Here is a 25,079-nt window from a genome sequence, read left to right on the forward strand (position 1 = left end):
ACAGTTGAAACTCGTTCTTGGTGATACAACACAGGTGCTCATCAATACTTCCCACTTCCCACTCTACTTTTCAAGTCACCACTAAAGTTCATTTTGAGCGACCAGCCAGGACAAATTTCCACCCTACGTTTTACCCCACAGTCAGCCCATCATACAACCTACTTCTTACATCTGATAGCCCAGGTCCTAAAGACCACCATTACCCCGCCCACCCACTCCCTCCCCCACTGATTTCGAGGACTGTAATAAGACTTCAGCTTGCTCGCAAAATAGATAGAGGGTCACTTCTACTCCACAATTGAAATTCAGTTGCCTACTGATCAAACATAGTAGCCTGAACACCAGGCTGCAGTTAATGCCTGTTGAAATTTGGCCACTGCTATCAAACGAACTGAACATATCAGCCACAAGAGGAATTCGTACCTGGGTGTTGAGCCTATGCCACTGGGATATTTAACTCCAAACATAGCAATCATCTTTTTGCTGAAAAAATACATTTTGTTGAAGCTTTTCGTCTTGCACTCATCAGGACAATTGCAACACCTGACATTGGTATTTTCTTGTGATTGTCCTGATGAGTGCAAGACAAAAAACTTCGACAAAATGTCTTTTTCAGCAATACTCAAGTTCTATACTACCAAATGACTAATCATCAACTAATTTAACAGTTCTTCACACGTTCATTTCAATGTTGGAATCATGTGTCAATGGCTTTGTAAAGCATTGTCAAAGACAGGTTTTGATTTGCAGGCATAGCCCAAACAAGGAGACATCAGCCATGTCACATATCACGAAACAAGACAATTAAATTGAGCTCCAACTTAGCTCAAATGTTTGCTAATTAGTTTTGCTTCTTCGCTGTGTGCTTGTACACTGCTGAGGATCTGTTCTAAAAAAAGAAGATAACAAGGCTGAGAGGCGACTTAATCAAGGTCTTTACAACTTTGAAGGGCTTTGATAGCATAAATGGAGAGCAGATGTTTCCATTTGTGGAGGAGTCCCAAACTAGATGTCATAAATATAAGATTGTCACTAATAAATCCAAAAAGGAATTCGGGAGAAAATATTTTAACGGAGAGTGGTTTGAGTGTAAAATATAGAATAGCTGAGGGGAATAGCATAAGTGAGGAGCAACTTGGTTTGGGGGAAAAGAGTAGGATATGTTGATGGAGTTAGATGTAATACAGTGGGAGAAGATTCATGTGGAGTAAAATCACTAGCATGGACCAGGAAGGTTAAATGGCCTGTTACTATGCAGTAAATTCTCCGTAGTTGGAGAAGTCTTTTCTTCACCATCCTGCTGCTTTCTGGTAGATTATAGGCACAAATGCCAAGGAAACCCATCCCCCACTGCCCCATCTTTCCCGATCCTTTCCAGAATCACCCGTCCCCAAATGGGCACTTCACATCTGGTGGGCCGTCCCGTCATTCCCATCACATTGTGGGAAGGTCTCATACGTCGGCAGCCTTTGGAAAGCTTTTTTACTTATTGCGCAGCCTCCCAGCGTGCTGCACTCTGGCCATGACACATTAGGTGGCCTCAGAGTTCCAAGTCTGACCATGCAGGGGGTTGCCAACCAATGTGCATCAGTTCAATGGGCACCATGCAGGCAGTAGCGTATTGGCCACTGCATGAGCTAGCTTTAAATGCAACCACTATGTTAGGCATACATAGGGATCACTCATGGGAGTAAGGAAGAAAGCCTTTAGGCTCAAAGGCTGAAGTCAATGCATTCAGGCCTACAATTTGGGTTCAAGAAAGCAGAGTCAAATGGAGTGTGTGGGGTGGCTGGGGGTGGCATGGGGAGAGGGGTGCAGTTACAAAATGGGGACCTGGAGTTCACACCTGTATTTAACGCATATTAATCTTCAGTTGGATTCTTAAACAACCCTCTTCTCATAGTCTGAATACAAATTGACCACTCTGGCCAAAAAAAAAAATGTCCAGGTACCTCATCTGTTGCATCACTGGAAAGCAGGCTACATCCAAACGCAGTCTGAAGCTGGGCCGGCTGTGTAACTAGTCACTTTTTAAAGTGAAAGACAAGAGAGGCAGTTTAAAGGATTACAGCCAACAAATCAGCCATATCCAACTGAGGTCATTCAGTGGCAATTTATCTACAGCTCATCTATCCACAGCTCATCTATCCATCCGGCTTACTCGTTCTCTCCCTGGAGCTTCATTTCTGTGAGCATTCAATGTCCTTTGCAGCTTTCAAAATACATACAGGATTCGCAGATTACCACATCTGTCAAAATAATCTTCTGGTACCTTTGAGCGCTCAGCCTTTCTGCAGCATTTTGGAGAAAGGTTTCTATACTAAAAATATTTTTTACCCTAAAATCGAGGTCAGCCCTCTCCCCCTTTTTTTTCAAACACGTTTTATTTTGAGGCTGTATTTGTGAAATAGCTATGGGGCATTGGGAGCTGTTATTATGGTCTGGCTCACTGCTTGTTACAACCGATAAAATGTGGCTTGCTCCGGGCTGTTTTACTGTGTGCAGTGGTTTGTGGCTGGTGGGATCCTGACCTTCCGCTCCCCTTGTTTCGCCAGCGGTGCTCACCAATCAATTCGCCATGCCTTTTATGTGGAGCACTCGAGCATCGCCTGTGACCTTCATGCTATCGGGTCGGATTATGCAAATGGGGGAGCACCAGTGCAAAGATTTCACGCCATATTAACCGATGCTCAGTTAACCAGGTCCAGGACTGACTCACAGCCACTCTGATATACACAGCTGCCAGGCGGCAGGCGTTGAGAATTGCCAGGGTCGGCGTTTAGCTGGCCTGGGGTTTCTGTTTCCAATGGCAACATCCTGATTTCATGCCAGGCTTAAAGTGGGGATATAGGCCCTGAGGAGGGCGCAAAGGAGATTTACCAGAATAGTACCAGTGATGAGGGACTTCTGTTCCATGGGGGGACTGGAGACGCTGTGATTGTTCTCCTTACAGCAAAGAAGGTTAATGGAGATTTAAGAAAGGCTCAAAATTATGAGGGGTTTGGAGGGAAAAACTGATTCCATGTATAAGACATTTGGCTAAAGAGCCAGAGGAGAGTGTTGCTAAGGAATGCACCCCCTGAAGGAAGTAGATTCAACAGCAACTTTCAAAAGGGTATCAGATAAATACTTGGAAATGAAAATCTTCAGCAGGGTGGAGAAGGAGCAGGGGAGTGGATAGCTCTTTCATAGAGCAGGCACAAGCACGATGGGTTGAATGGCCTCCTATCAGTGCTGTATTATTCCATTCTATGAAATGCTCCTTGTCTGCAAAGCATACACCACAGCAAGTTATCATGGGCAGTAGGCCTTGGGAAGCCTTTCCTTTATGTCCCCCTTTTACAATTTTCTCCTCCCCTCCTCCAGTTGGCGACTTGTGCTGCCGATTAGTTTCACAGGCACTGCTAACCCTCAAGCACCTTACATAAGATGATATTCTTCATGTGCAGCATGGACACTCGAATCAATCACGGAAGGCATCATCTCGCCCAGTCCAGGCCTCACCGCATTTACATGGCCTGTAATCTGTGGCAGGGGTGGCAATTAGGGCTGGGAGCCAGGGTTTGCTTTGTACTCCCTCGCCACAAAGGTGTTGAGATTTGTAGCTTCCCTATTACTGTGTGACCAACTAACTCAGCACAGACCAGGGATTCAAACTAAGGATATGTTTGATCTGTGTGGTCCAGTGTCACACATGTAATAAACTTGCCCAGCGTATCAGCAATGGAGGGGCTGGACTTCCATTAGTTTAAACTGTGGCAAACTTCCTGCTGTCTAGACAGTTGTTCAGGCACTGGCTTACAGGGTCATTGAGATGCTGTAAAGGATACTAGCTTTCCTGGGGAGCTCCTCCAACATTGCCCTGGAGATTGTGAACCATCATGGCCCCCAGGTCGCTGAGTCTAATATAAAGCATTAACCTGGTTCCAATCTTCGATTGACGCTTGGCAGGCATGTCATCTTGGAGCTAACCTAACCTCACAGCACTGAGATCAAATACAGCAGGCCTCATGTGGTAGGCCATTAAATACACCTCACTCTAGGCCTCAGTGTGGTTGGCCAAAAAAGCAGTCTCGTTATCACTACAGGCCTCAGTCTAGTAGACTGGCTGCCTCACACATCGCAGGCCTCAGCTACAAGGAAGCTTTAGGCACTGCAGGTCATGACACAGTTGGGATACTAAGACTGGTTTGTTGAAAAATCTTGCCAAGAATCAAAAAAAATATGCTTGCCTATGGCCAAATGAACAGCCACACTGAAATGCTTCCCCTTGCCCCAAGGTATCATTTCTCAAAGAAACATGCCATTTTTGCAGTCGGTCAGCATAAATGTGAATGGACTGAGAGAAAAATCTCCCATATAAAAATTTCCGATGACTGATCAGCACCTACAGATGTACACATCTTGTCCTGCCTCTTTCTACTTTCATAAAACCCTTTCAAAATGGATGAAACAATGCTTCAGATCCATACTGCTGCTGCTGCATAATCTTCTATTCCTTCATTGTCCTTAACCTGGAATTATTCCACCTCATCTGCGCATAAAACTTATTACAACCTTAAAAACAAGTATGTCTATAATACACTGCTACATTTCTCAAACATGGCACGGGTTTGCTGCATTAACATAGTGTGGTCAATATCTGCTGCGTCTCCGTTTTGGGGATGGGGAAATGGGTCAAGAACTTGAAAAAATTCATTGGGTGGTAAACGCTAGAGAGAAATGTGGACCTGTTTCCCTCCTCCCCTACGAACGGTGTGCTACAGGTCTCAAAACAAGAAAGAAAAGCTGTCATTTCAGTTATGTGCATTTCACCTCCCCCCCCCAACTTTCTCCCTCTATGAGATCTACATGTGAGAAAAGGGACAGGAATTTGGAGCCCATTCTGATCCTGAGTCTCTGTGTGCCTATACTGGGTTCTACTGAACCATCTTTTAAAAAAAACTTTCCCTTGCTGGTATTCGATATGGTTCTCAACCATACACGTACCTTTAACCTTGCCGATTGCTTTCCCTGCATTGCCCTGAAAAGCATGAGAGGAAAAGCTTGGTTTATTTAGATGTTAAGGGGTTGTGGAGAGAGCAGGGTGAGTTTGGAGACAGGTGCTGGTGAGAAAAAGAACTGAAAGAATTGACCATGCTCGTTTTAGTCACATTGGATGTGACGAGTCTACTCTTTAAAAGAACTAACTTTCTTCTTTCAAAGTAAAACTTTAACATTATACATATATCTATATAAGCTTAAAAAAATTATTGCACAATAGAGGCCCAGTTATTTTGCTGTGGCTATCTAGTTTCTGGTAACAGGTATATGTGCTCGGGTGGTCATCAGTGCAGAGTCACTGACTGTATTTAATACTGTTTTTTTGACATAATATGCTTTTTTCTGACGTCCAAAGTGGTGGGAAGCTCATGTTTGGCACAGTCTGATTACACGATTCCCAATCGGCTCCACCCAATTCCCATTTTTTTTTTCCCAAGGCGTAGCTGGACTCAACCATCTCAGTTATGCTGGCGGCTTTGGGGTAGAGTTGCCAACTCTGGGAGGACACATTCCTGGAGGTTTCATCGGGTGGCTTCTTGTCTCACACCACTGACACACCACTTTGGCAAGCCAAGTGAGGAGCGAGTCTGCAGAAAATGTGGAAAAAATACCATACACTGTCTTGGACGTCCAGTGATTTTCCTCCAGGGTTGCTCACAACCTTCAATTCCTGGAGACTCCAGGGTGATCCTGGACAGTTAGCAACCCTAAAAATTAAGCAGAGGAACGCGGGAGAGGGAGGGGGTGCCACAGTAGGATGTAGTCGAGGTCCCACCACTTGCAGGACTGGAGTGAATCAATCCCTTTATGCTTTGGACGAGGAGAGTGGGCAAAAAACTAAAAATTAAAAAGTAATAGTAATAATAATGGCAAAGCATCATGGCTTCCTTATCAGTCCCGGAGGGCGACTCCCTCCAATCCCACAATGCTCTGCTCTGTTCCTTCGGTTGTTTCCAGAGTCAAGTGTCCTGCTTTCAAAAGGAAAGGCCCCAGCGGCTGGTGACAGGAGCACAGCGTACAGGCACTTTGGGCCCATTTTCCCCTCTCCATTCTCTTACGGTGGAGAGAAGGGAAGAGAGGGAGAGATAGGCAGAGCGAGAGAGAGAGAGAGAGAGAGAGAAAGGCAGTTTTGTTTCTGGTCGGTGGATGAACAAAAGGTCTCGTGTTTCATTTTTCTCATCCCCTGGGCCCACGGGCTCTTGCAGCTTGAGGGTAAGTAAAGAGCCCCCCCAACTGCGCCTGCCCACACAAACGGCGCCGAGCACCAGGGCATTTGTCCCGGGCCTCCTTGACGGGTGTAGCCAGTCCTTCAATAATTGAGCTTAGTCACCGCCCGCTCCCTGCCGCTCTCCACCACCTGGTTGCCGGAGCGTTTGCGGTTGCGCTTCAGCTTCGACAGGTCCTTGTCGAAGACCTCGCCGGACCGCAGGGCTGACACCAGGTCGTCGAACTCGCCAACCTCCTCCGAGACGCTGCCAGCGCGCGCTTTCTTCAGCCGACGCTCCTTCTCACGCTGCTCCTTCAGCTGGAGGGTGTTATGGGGGAGGAGAGGGTGGGGGAGAAACAAATAGAGCAGCATGAAGTTACACAACCAGTGATGAGTTTTACAAATCACAAAAAATTGAGAGGGTAATTGAAAAGGAGGGGTCAGCATGGCGGAATCTAATCGAGGGGTTCAGACGGTTTATATATAGATTAATGGATCCCTGGGAGTGATTACAGACTGGAATCTAATTGAGGGGTTCAGACGGTTTATATATAGATTAATGGATCCCTGGGAGTGATTACAGACTGGAATCTAATTGAGGGGTTCAGACGGTTTATATATAGATTAATGGATCCCTGGGAGTGATTACAGACTGGAATCTAATTGAGGGATTCAGATGGTTTATATATAGGATAATGAATCCCTGGGAGTGATTACAGACTGGAATCTAATTTAGGGGTTCAGATGGTTTATATATAGGATAATGAATCCCTGGGAGTGATTACAGACTGGAATCTAATTTAGGGGTTCAGATGGTTTATATATAGGATAATGAATCCCTGGGAGTGATTACAGACTGGAATCTAATTGAGGGGTTCAGATGGTTTATATATAGGATAATGAATCCCTGGGAGTGATTACAGACTGGAATCTAATCGAGGGGTTCAGATGGTTTATATATAGAATAATGGATGCCTGGGAGCGATTACAGACTGGAATCTAATCGAGCATTTCAGGTGGTTTATATATAGATTAATGGATACCTGGGATCGATTACAGGCTGGAATCTAATCGAGGATTTCAGATGTCTTATATATAGATTAATGGATACCTGGGAGTGATTACAGACTGAAATATAATCGAGGGGTTCAGGTGATTTATATATAGAATAATGGATACCTGGGAGTGATTACAAACTGGAATCTAATCGAGCATTTCAGGTGATTTATTTATAGATTAATGGATACCTGGGAGTGATTACAGACTGGAATTTAATCGAGGATTTCAGATGGTTTATATATAGATTAATGGATACCTGGGAGTGATTACAGATTGAAATATAATCGAGGGATTCAGGTGATTTATATATAGAATAATGGATACCTGGGAGTGATTACAGACTGGAATCTAATCGAGGGGTTCAGATGGTTTATATATAGAATAATGGATCCCTGGGAGTGATTGCAGACTGGAATCTAATCGAGCGGTTCAGATGGTTTATATATAGAATAACGGGTACCTGGGAATGATTACAGACTAGAATCTAATCGAGGATTTAAGATGGTTTATATATAGATTAATGGATACCTGGGATCGATTACAGACTGGAATCTAATCGAGGATTTCAGATGGTTTATATATAGATTAATGGATACCTGGGAGTGATTACAGACTGAAATATAATCGAGGGGTTCGGGTGATTTATATATAGAATAATGGATCCCTGAGAGTGGTTACAGACTGAAATATAATCGAGGGGTTCAGATGGTTTATATAGAGAATAATGGATAAATGGGAGTGATTACAGACAGGAATCTAATCAAGGGATTCATATATAGAATATTGGATAACTGGGAGTGGATAACCAAGCTGTTAACTTTCAAAGGACTCCTGCTCTCTCCATATCACTGTTGGCACAGTGCGTAACAGAAAGATATGGTTTGGTCCTGAGCCAAACAGACCAGGAACATCCCAAGTTTTATCCCCCATTCCTGATCAATCCCTGATCAACGCTCCTTGATGGTGTGTGCAGATGCGTGTGTTTGGACAGAATTGGGCTAGCCTGTGAGGCACTCCATTGCTGAATAACCTGACAACAACTGACAATCTGAATTGCCACTGGGTAAGAGGTATCCATGTATTCGTGCCCCAGGAGAAGGGAGTGCACGCAGACCCGGAAAGGAAAACATGCAGTACGGTCTGAGAAACGGAGATTATAATTAAGAAGAAAAGATTGCCAGAAGTCTGTCATGGAATGGTTTGAGGTCCTTGCCTGACATGACGCATATAAGGAGCCGTGCTTTTAATCAGTGCCCTGGGAGCAGTTCTGTTAAATGAATTAGCAGTTTATTACTCGTTGCTGGCAGAGGAGCTCGATTCTGTGTCAGCGTTTGTCTAAGTTTAACTCTTCACGTGCCCTCCACTCTCCAGTTTGCCTACACCAGATCAGGAGAGGGTGATTCTACAACCTGTCACTCCCAGAGAGACACACCAGGTTACCGAAAATGAGAGACGAAACAAAGGACCCCACACCCACAATCTCCCTGGGAGACAGATCATTGGGACTGCCCCTACTAGCTGCATTATAAAAAACTTCCATTGGGTCCGTTTCGTTTGTGCCCCATCCACCACCTTCAACTTTTACTCCCTCCACCACTGACGCACAGTAGCAGCAGTGTGTGCCATCTACAAGATGCACTGCAGGAATTCACCAAGGCTCTTTCGACAGCGCCGTCCAAATGCATGACATCTACCACCTAGAAGGTCAAGGGTAGCAGATAGATGGGAACACCACCACCTGCAAATTCCCCTCCAAGCCACTCAACACCCTGACTTGGAAATATATCGCCGTTCCTTCACTGTCGCTGGGTCAAAATCCTGGAACCCCCTCCCCAACAGCACTGTGGGCGTACCTACACCACATGGACTGCAGCGGTTCAAGAGGGCAGCTCACCACCACCTTCTCAAGGGCAAGTAGGGATGGCCAATAAATGCTGGCCCAGCCAGCGACACCAAACTTACAAGGAGGAATGAAAAATAATTGTCTTTGATATGTTTCTACATGCTTTGATAAACTTTGATATGTTTCTACAGGAGTGAGAGAAATGCAAGTGAAATTTGTTGAGTTTGTAGATCCTGTTGATAACAATTTAATTGGCCTGTTAAAATCCAAACAGTGTCAGCGAACCACTGCTCATTAATATAGATCACGTCCTCCTTCACACAGTCTGCACTCTTCTCCACAGGCTTCTCAGCAATAGCTAAAAAAAAAATTAAAATGCTGACTATCTTCAACCTATTTCTGCATTTTTTCAGATAATTATTTTGTTTTTAAAATATCGAACTTTTTGCTCTCACAAGGGTGAAGCCTGTTGGGTTTTTTTCCCCCCCCTCCCCATCCCATAATATTAAAACTGGTCGCAGGCTCATTTTCACTGCTTTTCAAGAATGGTGTTCCTGCGGCTCCCCGGGATGACAAGGGGAAGGAGCAGGTCAAAGGTCAGGAGAGGGATGAAACAATTTCATCCCATGGAATTCCGGGATAAAATGCAATCCTCTGCAGTTTGAACTAAAATAGAATGTCTGAATTCAGTGGAAGGCGAGGGGAAAACAAAACACTCAGAAAGGCCTAAGTAAAAATCAAAATCTGTTTATTGGCGGCTCGGGGTTTCAGACAAAAAAAAAACAATAAAAAGAAAAAGAAATCTTTAATCCTCGGTTCCCAGCAATTCCTGGGCATGAGAGGAGAGCTGACAGAATGTCTGGTATTAAAAAGGAGCATGTGGTTCCCATGCTTTCCGTGGTATGTGGAGGCTTCGGGAGCCAGTGGTTCACAGGAATCCTGGGGGAATGAGGTTGCGGCTGCACTACCCCATCCTTGCTGCAATTCTGTCCCCTGTCCAGAATGATTAACAAGCCCAGAGGGACGGGTAGGGGAGGAGTTACCAAAAGGACAGAGTGCAGTGGGGTTTTGCAGGCTCCCGAAACTTTGGCCAACGTCACAAACACTTGCCTGCCTCTTGTCTCGCAGTGTTCCTTTTTATGCTTTCTCAACACTCTTCGTCAAGGCCAGTGTCGAGTGGCTCTGGTGTTTGAGGGGGGGTGGGGGGGTGCAGTGGATAATGAGGGGCGTGTCACTAGGGTTGGCAGCCCTCCAGGATTGCCCTGGAGTCTCCAGGGATAGAAGGCCTATCTCCAGAACACCGCTGCAGGCAAAAACCCAGGAGAAGTGTCATGGGGGTGGGTGCGATAAAAAGAATTGTGTTTTTTTTCAAAATATAATTGAAAGCTTTATTAGTTCTGAAAATGTCTGACATGGGGGGAGAAAAGACTGTTCGACTGGCAACCAAGAACCATCCCCCAATCTGATATGATAAAGTGTTGATTCACTTCCTGACTGGCGTAGGAAGGTGGGGCACTATGGGGGTGGGCCTGTGGGGCAATAACTGGCCAGCGTGAGGGGACAGGGTGGTTGTGGAGGCTGTGTGATGAATCTGTCCAGAGTTGGCAACCCTGGCATCACTGTGTCACTGCCATTTTTTAAAAATTAATTCACGGGACGTGGGTTTCGCTGGCTGGGCCAGCATTTATTGCCCATCCCTAGTTGCCCTTGAGAAGGTGGTGGTGAGCTGCCTTCTTGAACCGCTGCAGTCCATGTGGTGTAGGTACACCCACAGTGCTGTTAGGGAGGGAGTTCCAGGATTTTGACCCAGTGGCAGTGAAGGGACGGCGATATATTTCCAATTCAGGATGGTGAGTGACTTGGAGGGGAACTTCCAAGCGGTGGTGTTCCCATGTGTCTGCTGCCCTTGCCCTTCTAGATGGTAGTGGTCGTGGCCCCTCCGCCTCTGTTTCCCTGAAAGTAGCTGAGTGCCAGACCCACAGACACTGTCTCCTTTTTGCTTGCTTCCCTCTTCCTTTCTGGAAGACACCCAGTTCACCTGGGCTAAAGTACCAAAGGTGGCAGCAGCCGTCTGCTGCTTCGCCATCTTCATATGTGAGATTACCGAGTGAGTCATTGGTGAGCTATTCCCCCAATGGTGGGGATGGGTAATCCTGGCTCAGATGGGCCCAGTTCTCATCCAACTTCCTCCGTCGACTCCTAGCTTCTAATAGGAGTAACCGAGTAGGAGCTGGAACCCCTTTCCCTGGCTGGTGTTTCTTACTTACCTAATGGGAATGAAGGCTGCCTGTGTTACACCTATTGCTCCCCGCCCGACCCCCAACAGACCAACTTATTCAGCACAGACCCGCAATCAAAACTGGGGGTGCACAAAGCTGGCTGTTAAACATTGGATTGAAAAATAAGGAAACTGGTTAATTGATTTGAACAGACCACTGATTTTTTTTTTTAACCATTTGTTGTCAGGGTGTAGGCAATGCTAACAAGGTCACACTTACACCACCCATAGTTGCTGTGAGGGGCTTTCTAATTGTGCTTCAGAATAGATATTTTCAAGGCTTTCAAGGGAACAGAGATGTCGTAGTTATGTTACTGGACTAGCAACCTAGCAGTACATGAGTTCAAATCTACCCCTCCCCACCATCCCCCACATACCCCCCACCCCCTCCATCCCCAAAACATAATGAGAAAAACATAGAAATAAAACGCTGGTACTGGTAAAAGTGACCATGTTGTAAAAACCCACTCAGTTCACCAATGACCATTAGGGAAGGAAACCAGTCATCCATATGCAACCCGGCCAACACCTGCATGTTTGATTCAACTGCCCCCACTCAGCTATATTGAAATGCTGGGCTGTGGTTTGAGAAGAAGGCCCATCACCTCCTTTACAGGACAGACTAGGAATGGGCAATAAATGCTGGCCTTGCCAGCGATGCCCACGTCCTGAGGTATCAGGCAGGAGCTTAGTGAATCGGGTGGGTTTTATCACAATCTGAAGATTTAAATGGGCTCCCCCCAACGTCATCCCACGTCATTTTGCGTGTCGGCGAGTGGGCCCCACCCCCTGCTTGCCGACGGCAAAATTCAGCCCACTGTGTCCAGTTCTGGGCCTCACACTTTGAAATAAAGGCCGACATTCCATTTATCTTCCCTATTACCTGCTGAACTTGTATGTTAGCTTTTTGGGATTCATGCACAAGGACTCCCAAATCCCTCTGTGCTGCAGCTTTCTACAGTCTTTCTCCAGTTAAATAATATGCAGCTCCTCTACTCTTCCTGCCAAAGTGCATAACCTCACATTTTCCCACATTATATTCCATCTGACACTTTTTTGCTCACTCACTTAACCTGTCTATATCCCTCTGTAGACTCCTTTCGTCATCCTCACCACTTGCCTTCCCACCTATTTTTGTATCATCCGTAAACTTGGCGATAGTACATTCACTTTCCTCATCTAAGTCATTAATATACATTGTAAATAATTGAGGCCCCAGCACTGATCCCTGTGGCACTCCACTAGTTACAGGTTGCCATCTTGAAAATGCCCTCCTTATCCCACCTCTGTCTTCTAATAGTTAATGAATCCTCTATCCATGCTAATATACTACCCCCAACACCATGGGCTCTTGCCTTATTAAGTAGCCTTACATGCGGTACCTTATCGAACACCTTTTGGAAATCCAAATATGTTACATCTTCTGGTTTCCCTTTATCTATCCTGCTTATTACCTCTTCAAAGAATTCTAATAAATTTGTTAAGCATGATTTCCCCTTCATGAAGCCATGCTGACTCTGCTTGATTAGATTATGTAATTCTAAATGCTCTGCTATTACATCCTTTATAATAGACTCTAACATTTTCCCAATGACAGATGTTAAGCTAACAGGCCTATAGTTACCTGTTTTTTTGTCTCCCTCCCTTTTTGAATAAAGGTGTTACATTGGCAATTTTCCAATCCTCTGGGACTATTCCAGAATCTAAGGGTTTTTGGAAGATTACGACCAGTGCCTCCATTATCTCTGTAGCTACTTCCTTTAATATCCTAGAATGCAACCCATCAGGTCCAGGGGACTTATTGGCCTTTAGCCCCATTAATGTCCCTAGCACTTTTCCTCTAATGATAGTTATTGCATTTATTTCCTCCCCATCTTTTGCCCCTTGATTATTTATATTGGAATACTCTTAGTGTCTTCTACCGTGCAGACTGAAGCAAAGTATTTATTCATCTCCTCTGCCATTTCCTGGTTCCCCATTATTATTTTCCCAGTGTCATTCTGTAAGGGGTCGACGTCCACTTTGGTCTCTCTCTTCCTTTTTATATATTTATAGAAGCTCTTACTGTCCATTTTTTTATTACTTGCTAGTTTGCCCTCAAAGTTTATTTTCTCCCTCTTTATTATTTTTTTGGTCATCCTTTGTTGGTTTTTAAAACTTTCCCAATCCTCTGGCTTACCACTAATATTTGCCACATTGAATGTCTTTTCTTTTAATTTGACACTACCCTTACTTCGTTGGTTAACCATGGTTGGTTTATCCCCTTCCTTGAATCCTTCTTCCTCACTAGGATATATCTTCGTTGAGAGTTATGAACTATTTTCTTAAATGTCTGCCATTGTTCATCAACTGTTTTTTCTGCTAAAATCCTATCCCAGTCCACTTCAACCAACTCTGCCCTCATTCTTTTGTAATTATCCTTATTTAAGTTTAGCACAATTCTTTCCAACCCAAGTTTCTCAATCTCAACTGAATGCTAAATTCTACCATATTATGGTCACTGTTTCCTAGGGGATCCTTTACTCTGAGATCATTTATTAAACCTGCCTCATTGCACATTACCAGATCCAAAATAGCCTGATCCCTGGTTGGATCCACAACATATTGTTCTAGGAAACTGTCCCGAATAAACTCTTGCTTGTGGCTACCTCTGCCAATTTGATTTTCCCAATCTATATGAAGATTAAAGTCACCCATGATTAATGTACTGCCTTTTTTACATGCCCTCATTATCTCCTGATTTATTCTCTGTCCTACAGTATAGCTACTGTTCGGGGGCCTATAGACTACTCCCTCCAGTGTCTCCTTCCCTTTGTTATTTCTTACCTCCACCCATATGGATTCTACATCTTCCAATCCAAGATCCTTTCTTGCTATCGTACTTATTCCATCTCATACTAACAGAGTCACACCTCCATCCTTTCCTTCCAGTCTGTCCTTTTGAAAAGTCACATACCCCTGAATATTTAGTTCCCAGTTTTGATCTCCTTGTAATCACGTCTCTGTAATGGCTATAAGATCATACCCATTAACCTCTATTTGTGCCATTAATTCATTTATTTTGTTCCAAATACTACGTGCATTTAAGTGAAGAGCCATTAATTTTGCCTTTTTACCATTTTTTGCCCCTTTGACCCGATTTGCTGGGTTTTTTTTATGTTTGTACACTCTATCCCTTCCTGTTACACTCTGGGTATCATTACCTAAGTAGCTGCCCTGCAATGCTGCCATATCCTTTTGCTTTGTAAGTTCACATATCCCCCTTCCAGAAGCCCTCCTATTTAGTTTAAAGCCCTCTCTACAGCCCTAGTTATTCGGTTCACCGGGACACTGGTCCCAGCACGGTTCATGTGAAGCCCATCCCACCGGAACAGCTCCCTTCCACCCCAATACTGATGCCAGTGCCCCATGAATTGAAACCCATTCTTCCCACACCAATCTTTGAGCCACACATTTAACTCCTTGACATTATTTACCATATGCCTATTTTTCCATAGCCCAGGTAGTAATCCCAAGGAGGTTCCGCTTTTTAATTTAGCTCCTAACTGTTCAAATTCCTTCAGCAAGACCTCCTTTCCAGTCCAATCAATGTCAGTGGTACCAACGTGGACGACGACAACATGGGCGACAACTGGGGTCAGAAGACCCCATTAAGTGCTCGTCCCTGAAATAAAATCCTTTTCAAACCACCCCAGTAATGGATATAGTACGCTTTCATTTAATGAGTATCCAAGTCATTCTCTGCCATTTGATGCCAAGACTACCCTTGGCTGGGAGAGAAAGGAAATAAATAACTCTTTCAAAAGATTTGCCACTTGGCTCCCACCCTAACTGTGTGCAAACCAAGATGGTTTAACTCTATAACCAGGGAGCTGAAGAGACCTCATCAGCTCAGGCTAAACTATTTTATATGGATGGGTTGGCTGGCATGGTGGGGGGCAGTGTGTAAAATATGTGGAAAAGACCATCCAGGGAGGGCAGTGGTGATGCAGGTAAATTCAAGAGGGAACCGGACAAATGTATGGCGATGAAAGGCATAGTGACTTCCCACTCCAGCATCCGGCCTCAGAGCTTGGGAAAGAAGTGTCGATCACAAATTAGGGAATGAACTGCAAGTGATTTTCCACCCATTAAAATGACATTAAACTGTTTTATGCCCAAATTTGCAATCAACTTCCCATCTCCCTATACAGGTTTTAACATCTGGGTACCAAAGGGAGCTCTCTGGTGGTACATGATCCCTCAACCGACTTCATTATTACAATGAGCACTGGTTTTAGTGTTTCCAGGAGCTTTCTGCGTACAAATTGATTGCCATGTTTCTTACGTTAGAACAGTGACTGCATTTCAAAATGAGTACTTCATTGACTGTAAAAGCTCTAAGACACCCCAAGGTTGTGAAAGGCGCTGTATAAATGTAAGTTCTTTCTTTACACCGAGCATTGCATCAGAGCCTTCAGTATTTCCCATTTGCATGGCTTAATGAGGCTGCCAGTTCTAGTTGGAAAGGACATCATGGAAGCAGGAATAGGGCAGGAAGTTCAGCTCCATGATATCAGAACATCACCACAGATCACGGAAAGAAAAAAGAGTTCAGTGAGGTAAGTAGTTCCATTGTTCTAAGGTCATAGGAAGGTTAAGAGCAGGAGATGAATGTAAAAAAGGGAAGATACAAGGGTGGGGGAAGGTGGGGTGAGGGTGTGGGGTTGTGCATTGGAGCTTAGGAGGGCAGTGCAGAGTTGAAGAAAGGTCAATCACACAGGCACAGATACAGAAAACCACACACACACACACACACACACCTGAATTTTGCACTTGGAGAGCACATGCGACCAGCAAGCCCGGGAGTGAATGGGAAACCGTCTCCTGTCTGCGATCAACCTCCGACCGCGATTTCACGCTGCTTGGCCAATCAATGGGCCAGCCAGTGTGAAACGCGCCCGGAGAAAGGCTCAGCACTGACGGTGGGGACGGGAAGAGGGTGGGCGGTGACATCACCGCGGCTGCTGGTGGGCGCTTCCACTGAGCTCCCTGCAGGCAGACAGCCACCTCAGGGACCTCCAAATAATAAAAGAAAGCACAAAAATCCTGAAAAGAATGTCAATGCAGCACTATCAAGCACCCGAAAGTGTACCTCACAAAAAAAATGTCCACAGATATTTCTTTTATTTTAAATCCTAATGGAGATTTCATCCCACCCTTGGATGAGGTTTCATCAAAAATGTAAAGCCACCTGTCCGATTGGTCCATCTGCCAACCATAAGGTTCTACAGGCCATGAAAGATCGCTTACAATTGGGCTACTAATGAGCTTAATTGCCCACTTAATTGTCGGTTGGTGCTCTTCCAACTTTTGCCAGGACACTTGCCCGACATCATCTCGCATGATTATACGCCCGTTCGGGCCAGGCACAAGCCTGCCCATGGGTCACAAAACTCTGGCCAGAGACACACTCACACATACACGCACAGTCACACTCACAGAGACACAGACACACAGAGAAACACACAGACACACTCACAGAGACACAGACACACAGAGAAACACACACAAACACTCAGAGACACAGGCACACAGAGAAACACACACACACACTCACAGAGACACAGGCACACAGAAAAACACACAGTCACACTCACAGAGACACAGACACACAGAGAAACACACACACACACTCACAGAGACACAGACACACAGAGAAACACACACACACACTCACAGAGACACAGGCACACAGAGAAACACACAGACACACTCACAGAGACACAGGCACACAGAGAAACACACAGACACACTCAGAGACACAGACTCACAGAGAAACACACACACACACTCTCCAGCTTCTGTTCCTTTGAATAGCTGCTCAGCAATTTTGAATAAGTTAATTATATAAATTCTCCACATCACCAACTGCTTTCTGTCAGTGACACATGGTAAAAAAAAATCCCCTGGTAAGATAGGAAAAGGAGATTTTCTCATAATTAGACTCTCATGGAATAAAAACATTTGGGGAATGCTGAAGGAGGAAAGGATTTGTCAGTAAGTTGTCAACTTTGGTTGGAGTTCCAGTTAAGTATCATTAGTTTGAATCCCATTTATATATAGAATTACTGACTGCTGGGATATTGAGACAGAGTTTACTCCAAGGAATCAGATAATGGATCACAGGAGTGAGAATACTGCAATTACTGGCTTGGAGTGCCTAAGGGTTTTTAAATATGCATCCCTTCCCGTCTCCTGAGTTATTTCTTCCAATATTTAAGGGAACGGGACTTTTTTTCCAAAACCTTGATTGGAACAGCCAATATTGTGAAGTGTGGGGGTGCAATATCAAGGAAAGCTGCCATTACTTGGGTTGATACTGAAGCTGAAGAGAAACGAGACAGGAAGCATCAAGAGGTACAATACCATAATAAGGAAAAAAAGGGGAATCGCATTCACAATCTCAGGACGTCCCAAAGCACTTTACAGCCTATGATGTGCTTTAGAACTGTTGTAATGTTGGAAACATGGTGACCAATTTGTGCACAGTCAGGCTCCAACAAACAGCAGTGAGATAACGATTAAATTAGCTGCTTTTTAATGATGTTGGTTGAGGGATGTGTATCAGAGCCGGACTTTGGCTACGGAGCTGACCAATACAGTCAGGCCTGTACGAGCCCTATGCTGCGTGATGGCCTAAGGTATCCAAGCAACAGGTGCAGCACCTCTGTATCTAGCTGTCTGCTGGGCCATACCCTGTGAAGAGTGCCTCCCTCCACCGCCCACCCGCACAAAAAAATAGGTCCCTCCTCTCAGATTGACACAAAACATCACGTGGTACGATTCCAAGAAGAACAAGTTCTTCTCAATGTTTATCCCTTGGCCTACATCACTAAATAGATGATCTCACTGCTGTTTGTGGGACCGCACTATGTGCTAATTGGTTTGGCAAATCAAGTTGATTTGTTTGAGGAAATCACCAATGTGGTGGACTGGTGAGGATATTTGGATACTGTTTACATGGACTGGAAGGAGACATTGGGTGATGTGCCACAGAAGAGATTATTGGCAAAAATTAGTTTTTTTTTTAAATACACTGTGACATAATTTATAACTTGGAGAAAAAGGTCCATGTACAGTGATGTCCCTCACAAAGCTTGTTATCTGATGGTTGACGCTACTCTCATTTGCAACATCGAATCTCTCTCACTATTTTAGCCCTTCTTGCCTTCTTTTTAACTCAGCTTGTCCTGCCCAATAATCCGCTAATGAAGATGGTGTCGTGGAGTTTCACCCTTCTTACAGTCACCTCATGGATCATTACTTCCTGCAGCAGTTACTACACAAATAGGCCAAATGGTTGGCAGCAACTTGCCTGGTGCCTGAACCTTGAGTTTTCTTTTCCTTCCATTTCTCCCACCCTTCCTTGCTAGACCTCTTCCCTTTCAGTCTGGGTGAAAATTTAGAATGGATTGAAATGCCTTGTGAGTCTTTTTAAAGCAGGAATAGACTGGATGTTAGGTGTCCCTGCTTTACCCAGAGAGGAGTGAGCCTCTGGAATACATTGTGGGCTGCTGTGATGGTGCTGGCTCTCTGTATGCCCGCAAGAGGGGGCTGGACCAGTTCATGCTGCAGCATATAGAAGGTCACATGACCTTCTGGACTGGTTGCAATGGTCTAAAGGGATTGGAAAGGAAATTTTTTCTTTTATCAATCCTGGGTTTTTCCTGTTACTTTTGTTTTTCCAAGAGATCACATGGCCGTGTGTGTGTGTGTGTGTATGTATGTATGTGTGCCTGTGTGTGCACATGCATGTGTGTATGTATGAGTGCCTGTGTGTGCTTGTATGTGTGCATGTATGTGCATGTGTGCATGTATGTGTGTGTGTATATGTGTATGTATGTATGTGTGTGTGCATGTGTGTATATGTGTGTGTGTGTGTGTATATGTATGTGTATTCATGTACGTCTGTGCATGTGCCTTCGTGCACATGTACATGTGTGGGCATGGATGTGGGCATGTGTTTCGGGGTCCGTGGAGCTGGGGAAATTTTAGGCAGTGTCTAGTCATCCAGGTATTATGAGTGTGGAGCAGGCTTCAAACAGCTACCTGTCATTTCCACATTTGTATGCAAAGGTTTTTATGCCCCTCTATTCCCTTCAATAGGCTGAATTTTCCTCTCTCACCCTTACATGTTCCTGCATATGCCCTGCCATCAGAGGTTTTGTTAGACTGTATCTGTTACTCTGGATGCACACTTGCTGTCTATGAAATAAAACTGATGAGTGATTCACATGGTAATGAGTCAAACACAAAGATTTGCATGTGAATTGCAACATTTCATGCCCTTGACGTGCACAAAACATCCCCTTAGCATCACTGGGGTTTGCACTAGTGTCAGATGCAGACCACAGAACAGGGTGCGACACTTCACCCCCGCTTGAGATTGGGATATTAGATCATGTGGCAAAGAATAGAAGGTTGAAAGCTGTCTGCACCTTTTAATGGAGTGGAGTTATACCAATGCGGCCTGTGACTCTCCCACAATGCCTTATCCTTACCATGGTTTCCATGCGAGCCCTTCGCTCCTCTTCCTCTTTCTTCCTCCTCATGTTCTCGAGGTCCTGTTTTGCTTCAGCGAACGACTGCAGGAATGTGTCAAATATGCCAAAGAACTCATCTGGCTGCATCTTTGTTTCGTCTTCGCTGAAGTGCTTCAGCATCTTGGAGTACTATCAGAGGAAAGGGGCAGAACACAGGGCTTTAAGTGGAAGTTCCCAATTAGTTTAAACACTTGGAAGCCAAGTATCCAGCGGCCCCAGCAACCTGCATTTATATTTCATCTTTTAACATGGATAAAACATCCCAAGGGGCTTTACGGGGGCGAAATCAGACAAAACAAGTGGATGCAGAATCAAATAAGGAGCAAAATTAGAATCAAATTAGGAGGTGTGATTAAAAACTGATTCCAAGGCCTGAATCTTGAGGAGGGTGTTAAAGAAACAGGGGGAGGGGGTGAGGCGGAGAGTTTTGTCAATTTAGTTTTATTGTCTAGTGTTAAGATGGTAGAAGACTCAGGTATCAATGGTAGGACGTCAGGGATGACCACACACACACACGCATACACAATGCAGTATGACACTGCCCTGATGGCAAAATGTATTGGTTAGAGGTTAAATGGTAACAGTTCAACTCCTTAACTATCAATGGCCAAGAAAAAACACACAAATCTCCACACAGACGCAACCTGTTTTGACCTCACGGAGGAAATTTTAACCCTGCCCCCACCCAAAACAGGTGGGCATGCACCAGGTGGGAGAGAGGGGTGTTCAAGGGTCTGAATCCCGATCCCAAACTGCCTTATCTAGTTCTAACGGAAGCAGGGTAAAGCAATGGGTGACCAACCTGGTCCAAGGACACGGGCTGGAAATTTAAATATTGTAATAAGGCTGTGCATCACATTCATATTTGCCATTTGAAATTTAACTCTGGCCGGCTGGTTTTACTGTGCAACAGGAAATCCGTTTGCTAAACCCAGGTGAGGGACTGCTGGATCAGGAGGTAGGTGCCTTTCCATCTACCTGCTTGCCTGGACAAAGCCCTGCTATCGAAGACTCCCATCTTCTAAGACTTCTACTCCGCCGCCCAACCTTCCCTAGGACGCTTCCGACCTCTCTCTCTTATCAGATGTCCGATCTTCCTGGCGAGGCCTCCAATCGCCCACCCTCACAAGCCTCTGATCTCACCTCCCACACCCCCACCCGATCTCTTGCCTTCCCCCAAAGCCTCTCACTTACACCCTGAGCTGATCCTGCAGCCTCCTCCGGGTTGTTCCACACCCAACGGGAGCCAAGCCTGCCAGTCAGGCTGACCCCCAGGGTAGGCAACCTAATTTCTAGGCTCCCTGTGCTCTCCCCGTCCCCATCGCTGCTCCTGGCGGGTCAGGTAAATTAAAATTACACCCCTCTCACCCCCGGCTCAATCGTCAGAGCCACTGGTAGTTCAAAACTAGAGCTCCCTACTCCATGCCCATTTCCTTGTGGGTCCTTTAATATTTCTGCTCTTTGCGTCTGACTGCTGTTAAACCTTGTGGTAATCTCAACTTCAATAAACACTTGAGTTAATGCAATCCACATTCTAATAACTCTTTTTAATATAAATAGAAGTTTAAAGTTTAACTTTCTCTCTTTCTTTTTCTAGCACTAATCCCAGATTTATGTCCTTTGTTGCAGATTAATGACCCAGTGGAAATGATCCTTCATTTAATATCCTCTCTCAAAAATTTTATTGTTTCGAACGTTCAAAGTCCTTTACTTTAAAAACATTGCAACAATGATATTTTCTTCAGTGTCAAATCTTGTGCCAGACATTGAAGATTTATCAAGCAGTTTTTGTGTACTGTTCTATTTCCACTGCACCATTTGCTGAGCAAATTCATGCCAATTTCTTTCCAAATGTTTCTTCCCCACCACCCCCCCACCCCGCCGCTTCTCTCCATCCCTTCTACCTGAGTGACCATTCACCCTGCTCAGTGAGTAGCAATCTTGCCTGTGAATCAACAGGTTATGGGTTGAAATCCCATTCCAGAGACTTGAACACAAAATCTAGACTGGCACCCTAGTCCATCCAGTCAGTGCTGTCTTTTCAATGAGACATTAAACCGATTGCCTTCTCCTTTTTCCCCAACTGACTCCTAGCCACTACACAGGGCCATCTGGCACTTGTTTTTTTCTGTTTTGCTTTCACAGGACACTGAACTTGTTCTGCTATTAAAACATTCTGCTTTCTTACCTTTATGCCACTAACAGCACCTTCTTTAGTCTTTAACACTACCATTAACACTCCCTTTCTCCTGTGTCCTTGACATCAATCTCAAATTTCTCCTTAGTTCTCACCTATCCCTGACCCTCTATTTTGCTCCACCTGCTCCACCCCCTCTTGAACAGCATAAAACCCATCACATTTCTACCTTTCTTCATATAGGTCATATAGGCTCAAAACGTAAACTCTGTTTCTCTCTCCACAGATGCGGCCAAACCTGCTGAGTTTTTCCAGAATTTTCTGTTTTTATTTCAGCTATTGCCAGGGCCCTGGCCAAACTTAGTCACTCAACAAACATCGTGAGAAAGATTATCTAGTGTGCAGGTTGGCTGCCAGGTTTCTTACAGTGACTACATTTCAAAAGCACTTCATTGGCTGCAAAGTACTTTCAGATGTCATGAAAGATGCCGTATGAACGGAAATGCTTCCTTTGCGTGTGAGGCAAGCCCGGTGCCTATTCACACACACGCAAGGCGGCAACTGGCAACTGTGACACTGAACCTCACCACAATTTGTACAGCACAAGGGAAAATGATGTGAGCACCGGGAGAAAGAATTTTACAAACAGATGCATCATCACCACACTTTGTGCAATAACCTTTTGGTGATTTTTTTTCCCAATATTTTTAAGCTTCTCTGGGGATGAGAAGGTGACATAGAGAGAGTATTGTAGCATTATTTAGAGGAGGAAGGAGGGCATTTTCTCTGATGCCCCTGTCAACATTCTTCTCTCACCAGCACCACTAGAAATAGATTAACTGGTCGTAAAAGGTTTGTGGGATCTTACCATGCGCAAATCAGTTGCAATGTTTGCCTGGATGCCTACTCTTCAACGTCCAATTCATCGGATATGAAAATCTTTGATGTGTCATGCAATCCAGATAAGGTGCTTTATAAATTCAAGTTCTTTCTGAGATTATGGACAAACTCCAAATGTTGAATCATCTCCCTACCTGCATTATACAACTCCTGTTCCCTGCACTCCACAGAAAAAATCTCCTCGTTCTAGATTCCAATAGCATAGGGACCTAAGCGTCCTTTAGAGAATGTCATTATCTTTTTATTTTACCGACGCCACATTAAGATCATTGAGAGCTTCCATCAGCGATGCTTGTGTCGAATCCTGGGGATGTAATTGGAGGACCGCTGGACTAAAGCGAGCATCCATGAAGCTGTGTCTACCAGTACTGAAGCCCCACGCCTGCGGAACCAACTCCGATGGATGGGCCATTGCATCCGGATTCCCAAAAACTGGCTCCCTCGGCGGGTTCTCTTCTCACAGCTCTCCGTTGGCCAACGCTCAAAGGGCGGCCAAAGGAAATGGTGTAAGGATACGCTCAAGGTCGCCCTAAACCACAGAGACATTAACACCGCTGACTGAGAGGAGAATGCTGCCAATCGCTCAGCATGGCACCACCTGGTCAGTCAAGGCACAAGCTCAATCGAGGTAGAACAGCAACAACAGAGGAAGAAGGAAGCCAAGCCAGTGCTGTGCTTTCCACTCTGCTGCGCAACAACATGCTCCTGCTGTGGAAGAACATGTGGATCCAGAATTGGGTTCCTCGGTCATCTGAAGTCTCACTAAACCTGACGGACATCATCCTTGATTCGTCATGCCGACGATTTTACAGCCTCCTCATAATCCCGTTCGATCATCTCTACCTGTATTTACCCTTCAATTCAATTCAATCATCTCTATCTGTCATGAGGATGGTGGGAGCAGATTCAATAGTAACTCTCAAAAGGAAACTGGATATATGCTTGGAGGTGAAACATTTACGGGGCTATGGGGAAGGGATTAATTGGATAGGATAATTTGGCACAATGGGCTGAATGCCTCCTTTTGCGCAGCATCATTCTATGAGTCTGCCTTTCCCTACTCTTGTAACCTTTAACACATTCATTTCTCTCTACCCTTATAAACCTCAACTCTAACTCTAGGGAGAAGTGGTGGTGGTATTGTCACTGGACGAGTATTCTAGAGACTCAGAGTAATGCTCTGGGGACCTGGGGGCTCGAATCCCACCGTGGCAGATGGTGAAATTTGAATTCAAAAGTCTGATGATAACCACAAAACCATTGCTGATTGTTAAAAAGACCCATCAGGTTCACTAATGCTCTTTAGGAAAGGAAATCTGCTGTCCTTACCTGGTCTGGCCCACATGTGACTCCAGGCCCTTAAAATGCCCACTAAACAAGGGCAATTAGGGATTGGCAATAAATGCTGGCCTAGGCAGCAATGCCCACATCCCATGAACAAATTTAAAAAACAAAAATCAATGTTCATCATGCTCTATTCCCTACAGTTGTTAAACACAGTGGCTTGGTGTTTCCAACTGATTGTGTAGGTTGTCTTGACACAATTTGGCTGAAATCAATAATGCAAACAGCACAAAATATTGCAGAATTTTTAAGTAAAATTTGCATTCAGTGCAACTCAGGTTTGTGCACGTTTTAAAACCATGGAGCTGGAAGCAGGCCGCACCCAGAAAGCTGGCCACACCCCCAGGGTGGAATGAATTACCATTGGGAGCTTGCAGGCCGTAAGGGAGGCTTTAAATATTTCTGAGTTCTTTTGGACATTAAATGGTGTATGTTTAACGCTTTTGATGTGATATCTATTTCGTTTTAATTTACTGAAAAATTGACGAATGCATTCCAACTTAATCAGAAAAGAGCTCTATATATGGGAAGGTTGCCATGGTGAAGTTAAAAAGCATTGAAAAGGTTTTTCCATGAAGATCCTCAACAAATGGGAGGTGCTGAAGCGAGCAGAGGCATATTCACAAGCAGTGGTTATGGAAGTTAACCCATTGGTCTTGTGGCCCAGTTTTAAAACATAGTTG

The 25,079-nt window shown here is 44.7% G+C and overlaps 1 protein-coding gene across 1 annotated transcript in view; it reads right to left on the minus strand.

Moving 5' to 3' along the window:
* Positions 1-223: 223 nt before the first annotated feature.
* The window catches only part of daam2 (dishevelled associated activator of morphogenesis 2), a 348,363-nt gene continuing 323,507 nt past the window's right edge, over positions 224-25,079 (minus strand). The window contains exons 24-25 of the mRNA XM_078542715.1: positions 19,974-20,144; positions 224-6,568 (exon numbers count right to left, since the gene is read on the minus strand). Of these exons, the coding sequence (XP_078398841.1) occupies positions 6,353-6,568; positions 19,974-20,144 (387 nt within the window). The 3' untranslated portion in view covers positions 224-6,352. The remainder of the gene's footprint in view (positions 6,569-19,973; positions 20,145-25,079) is intronic.

The sequence above is a fragment of the Cetorhinus maximus genome, chromosome 5, assembly GCF_964194155.1.
Source record: "Cetorhinus maximus chromosome 5, sCetMax3.hap1.1, whole genome shotgun sequence".
NCBI lineage: Eukaryota > Metazoa > Chordata > Chondrichthyes > Lamniformes > Cetorhinidae > Cetorhinus > Cetorhinus maximus.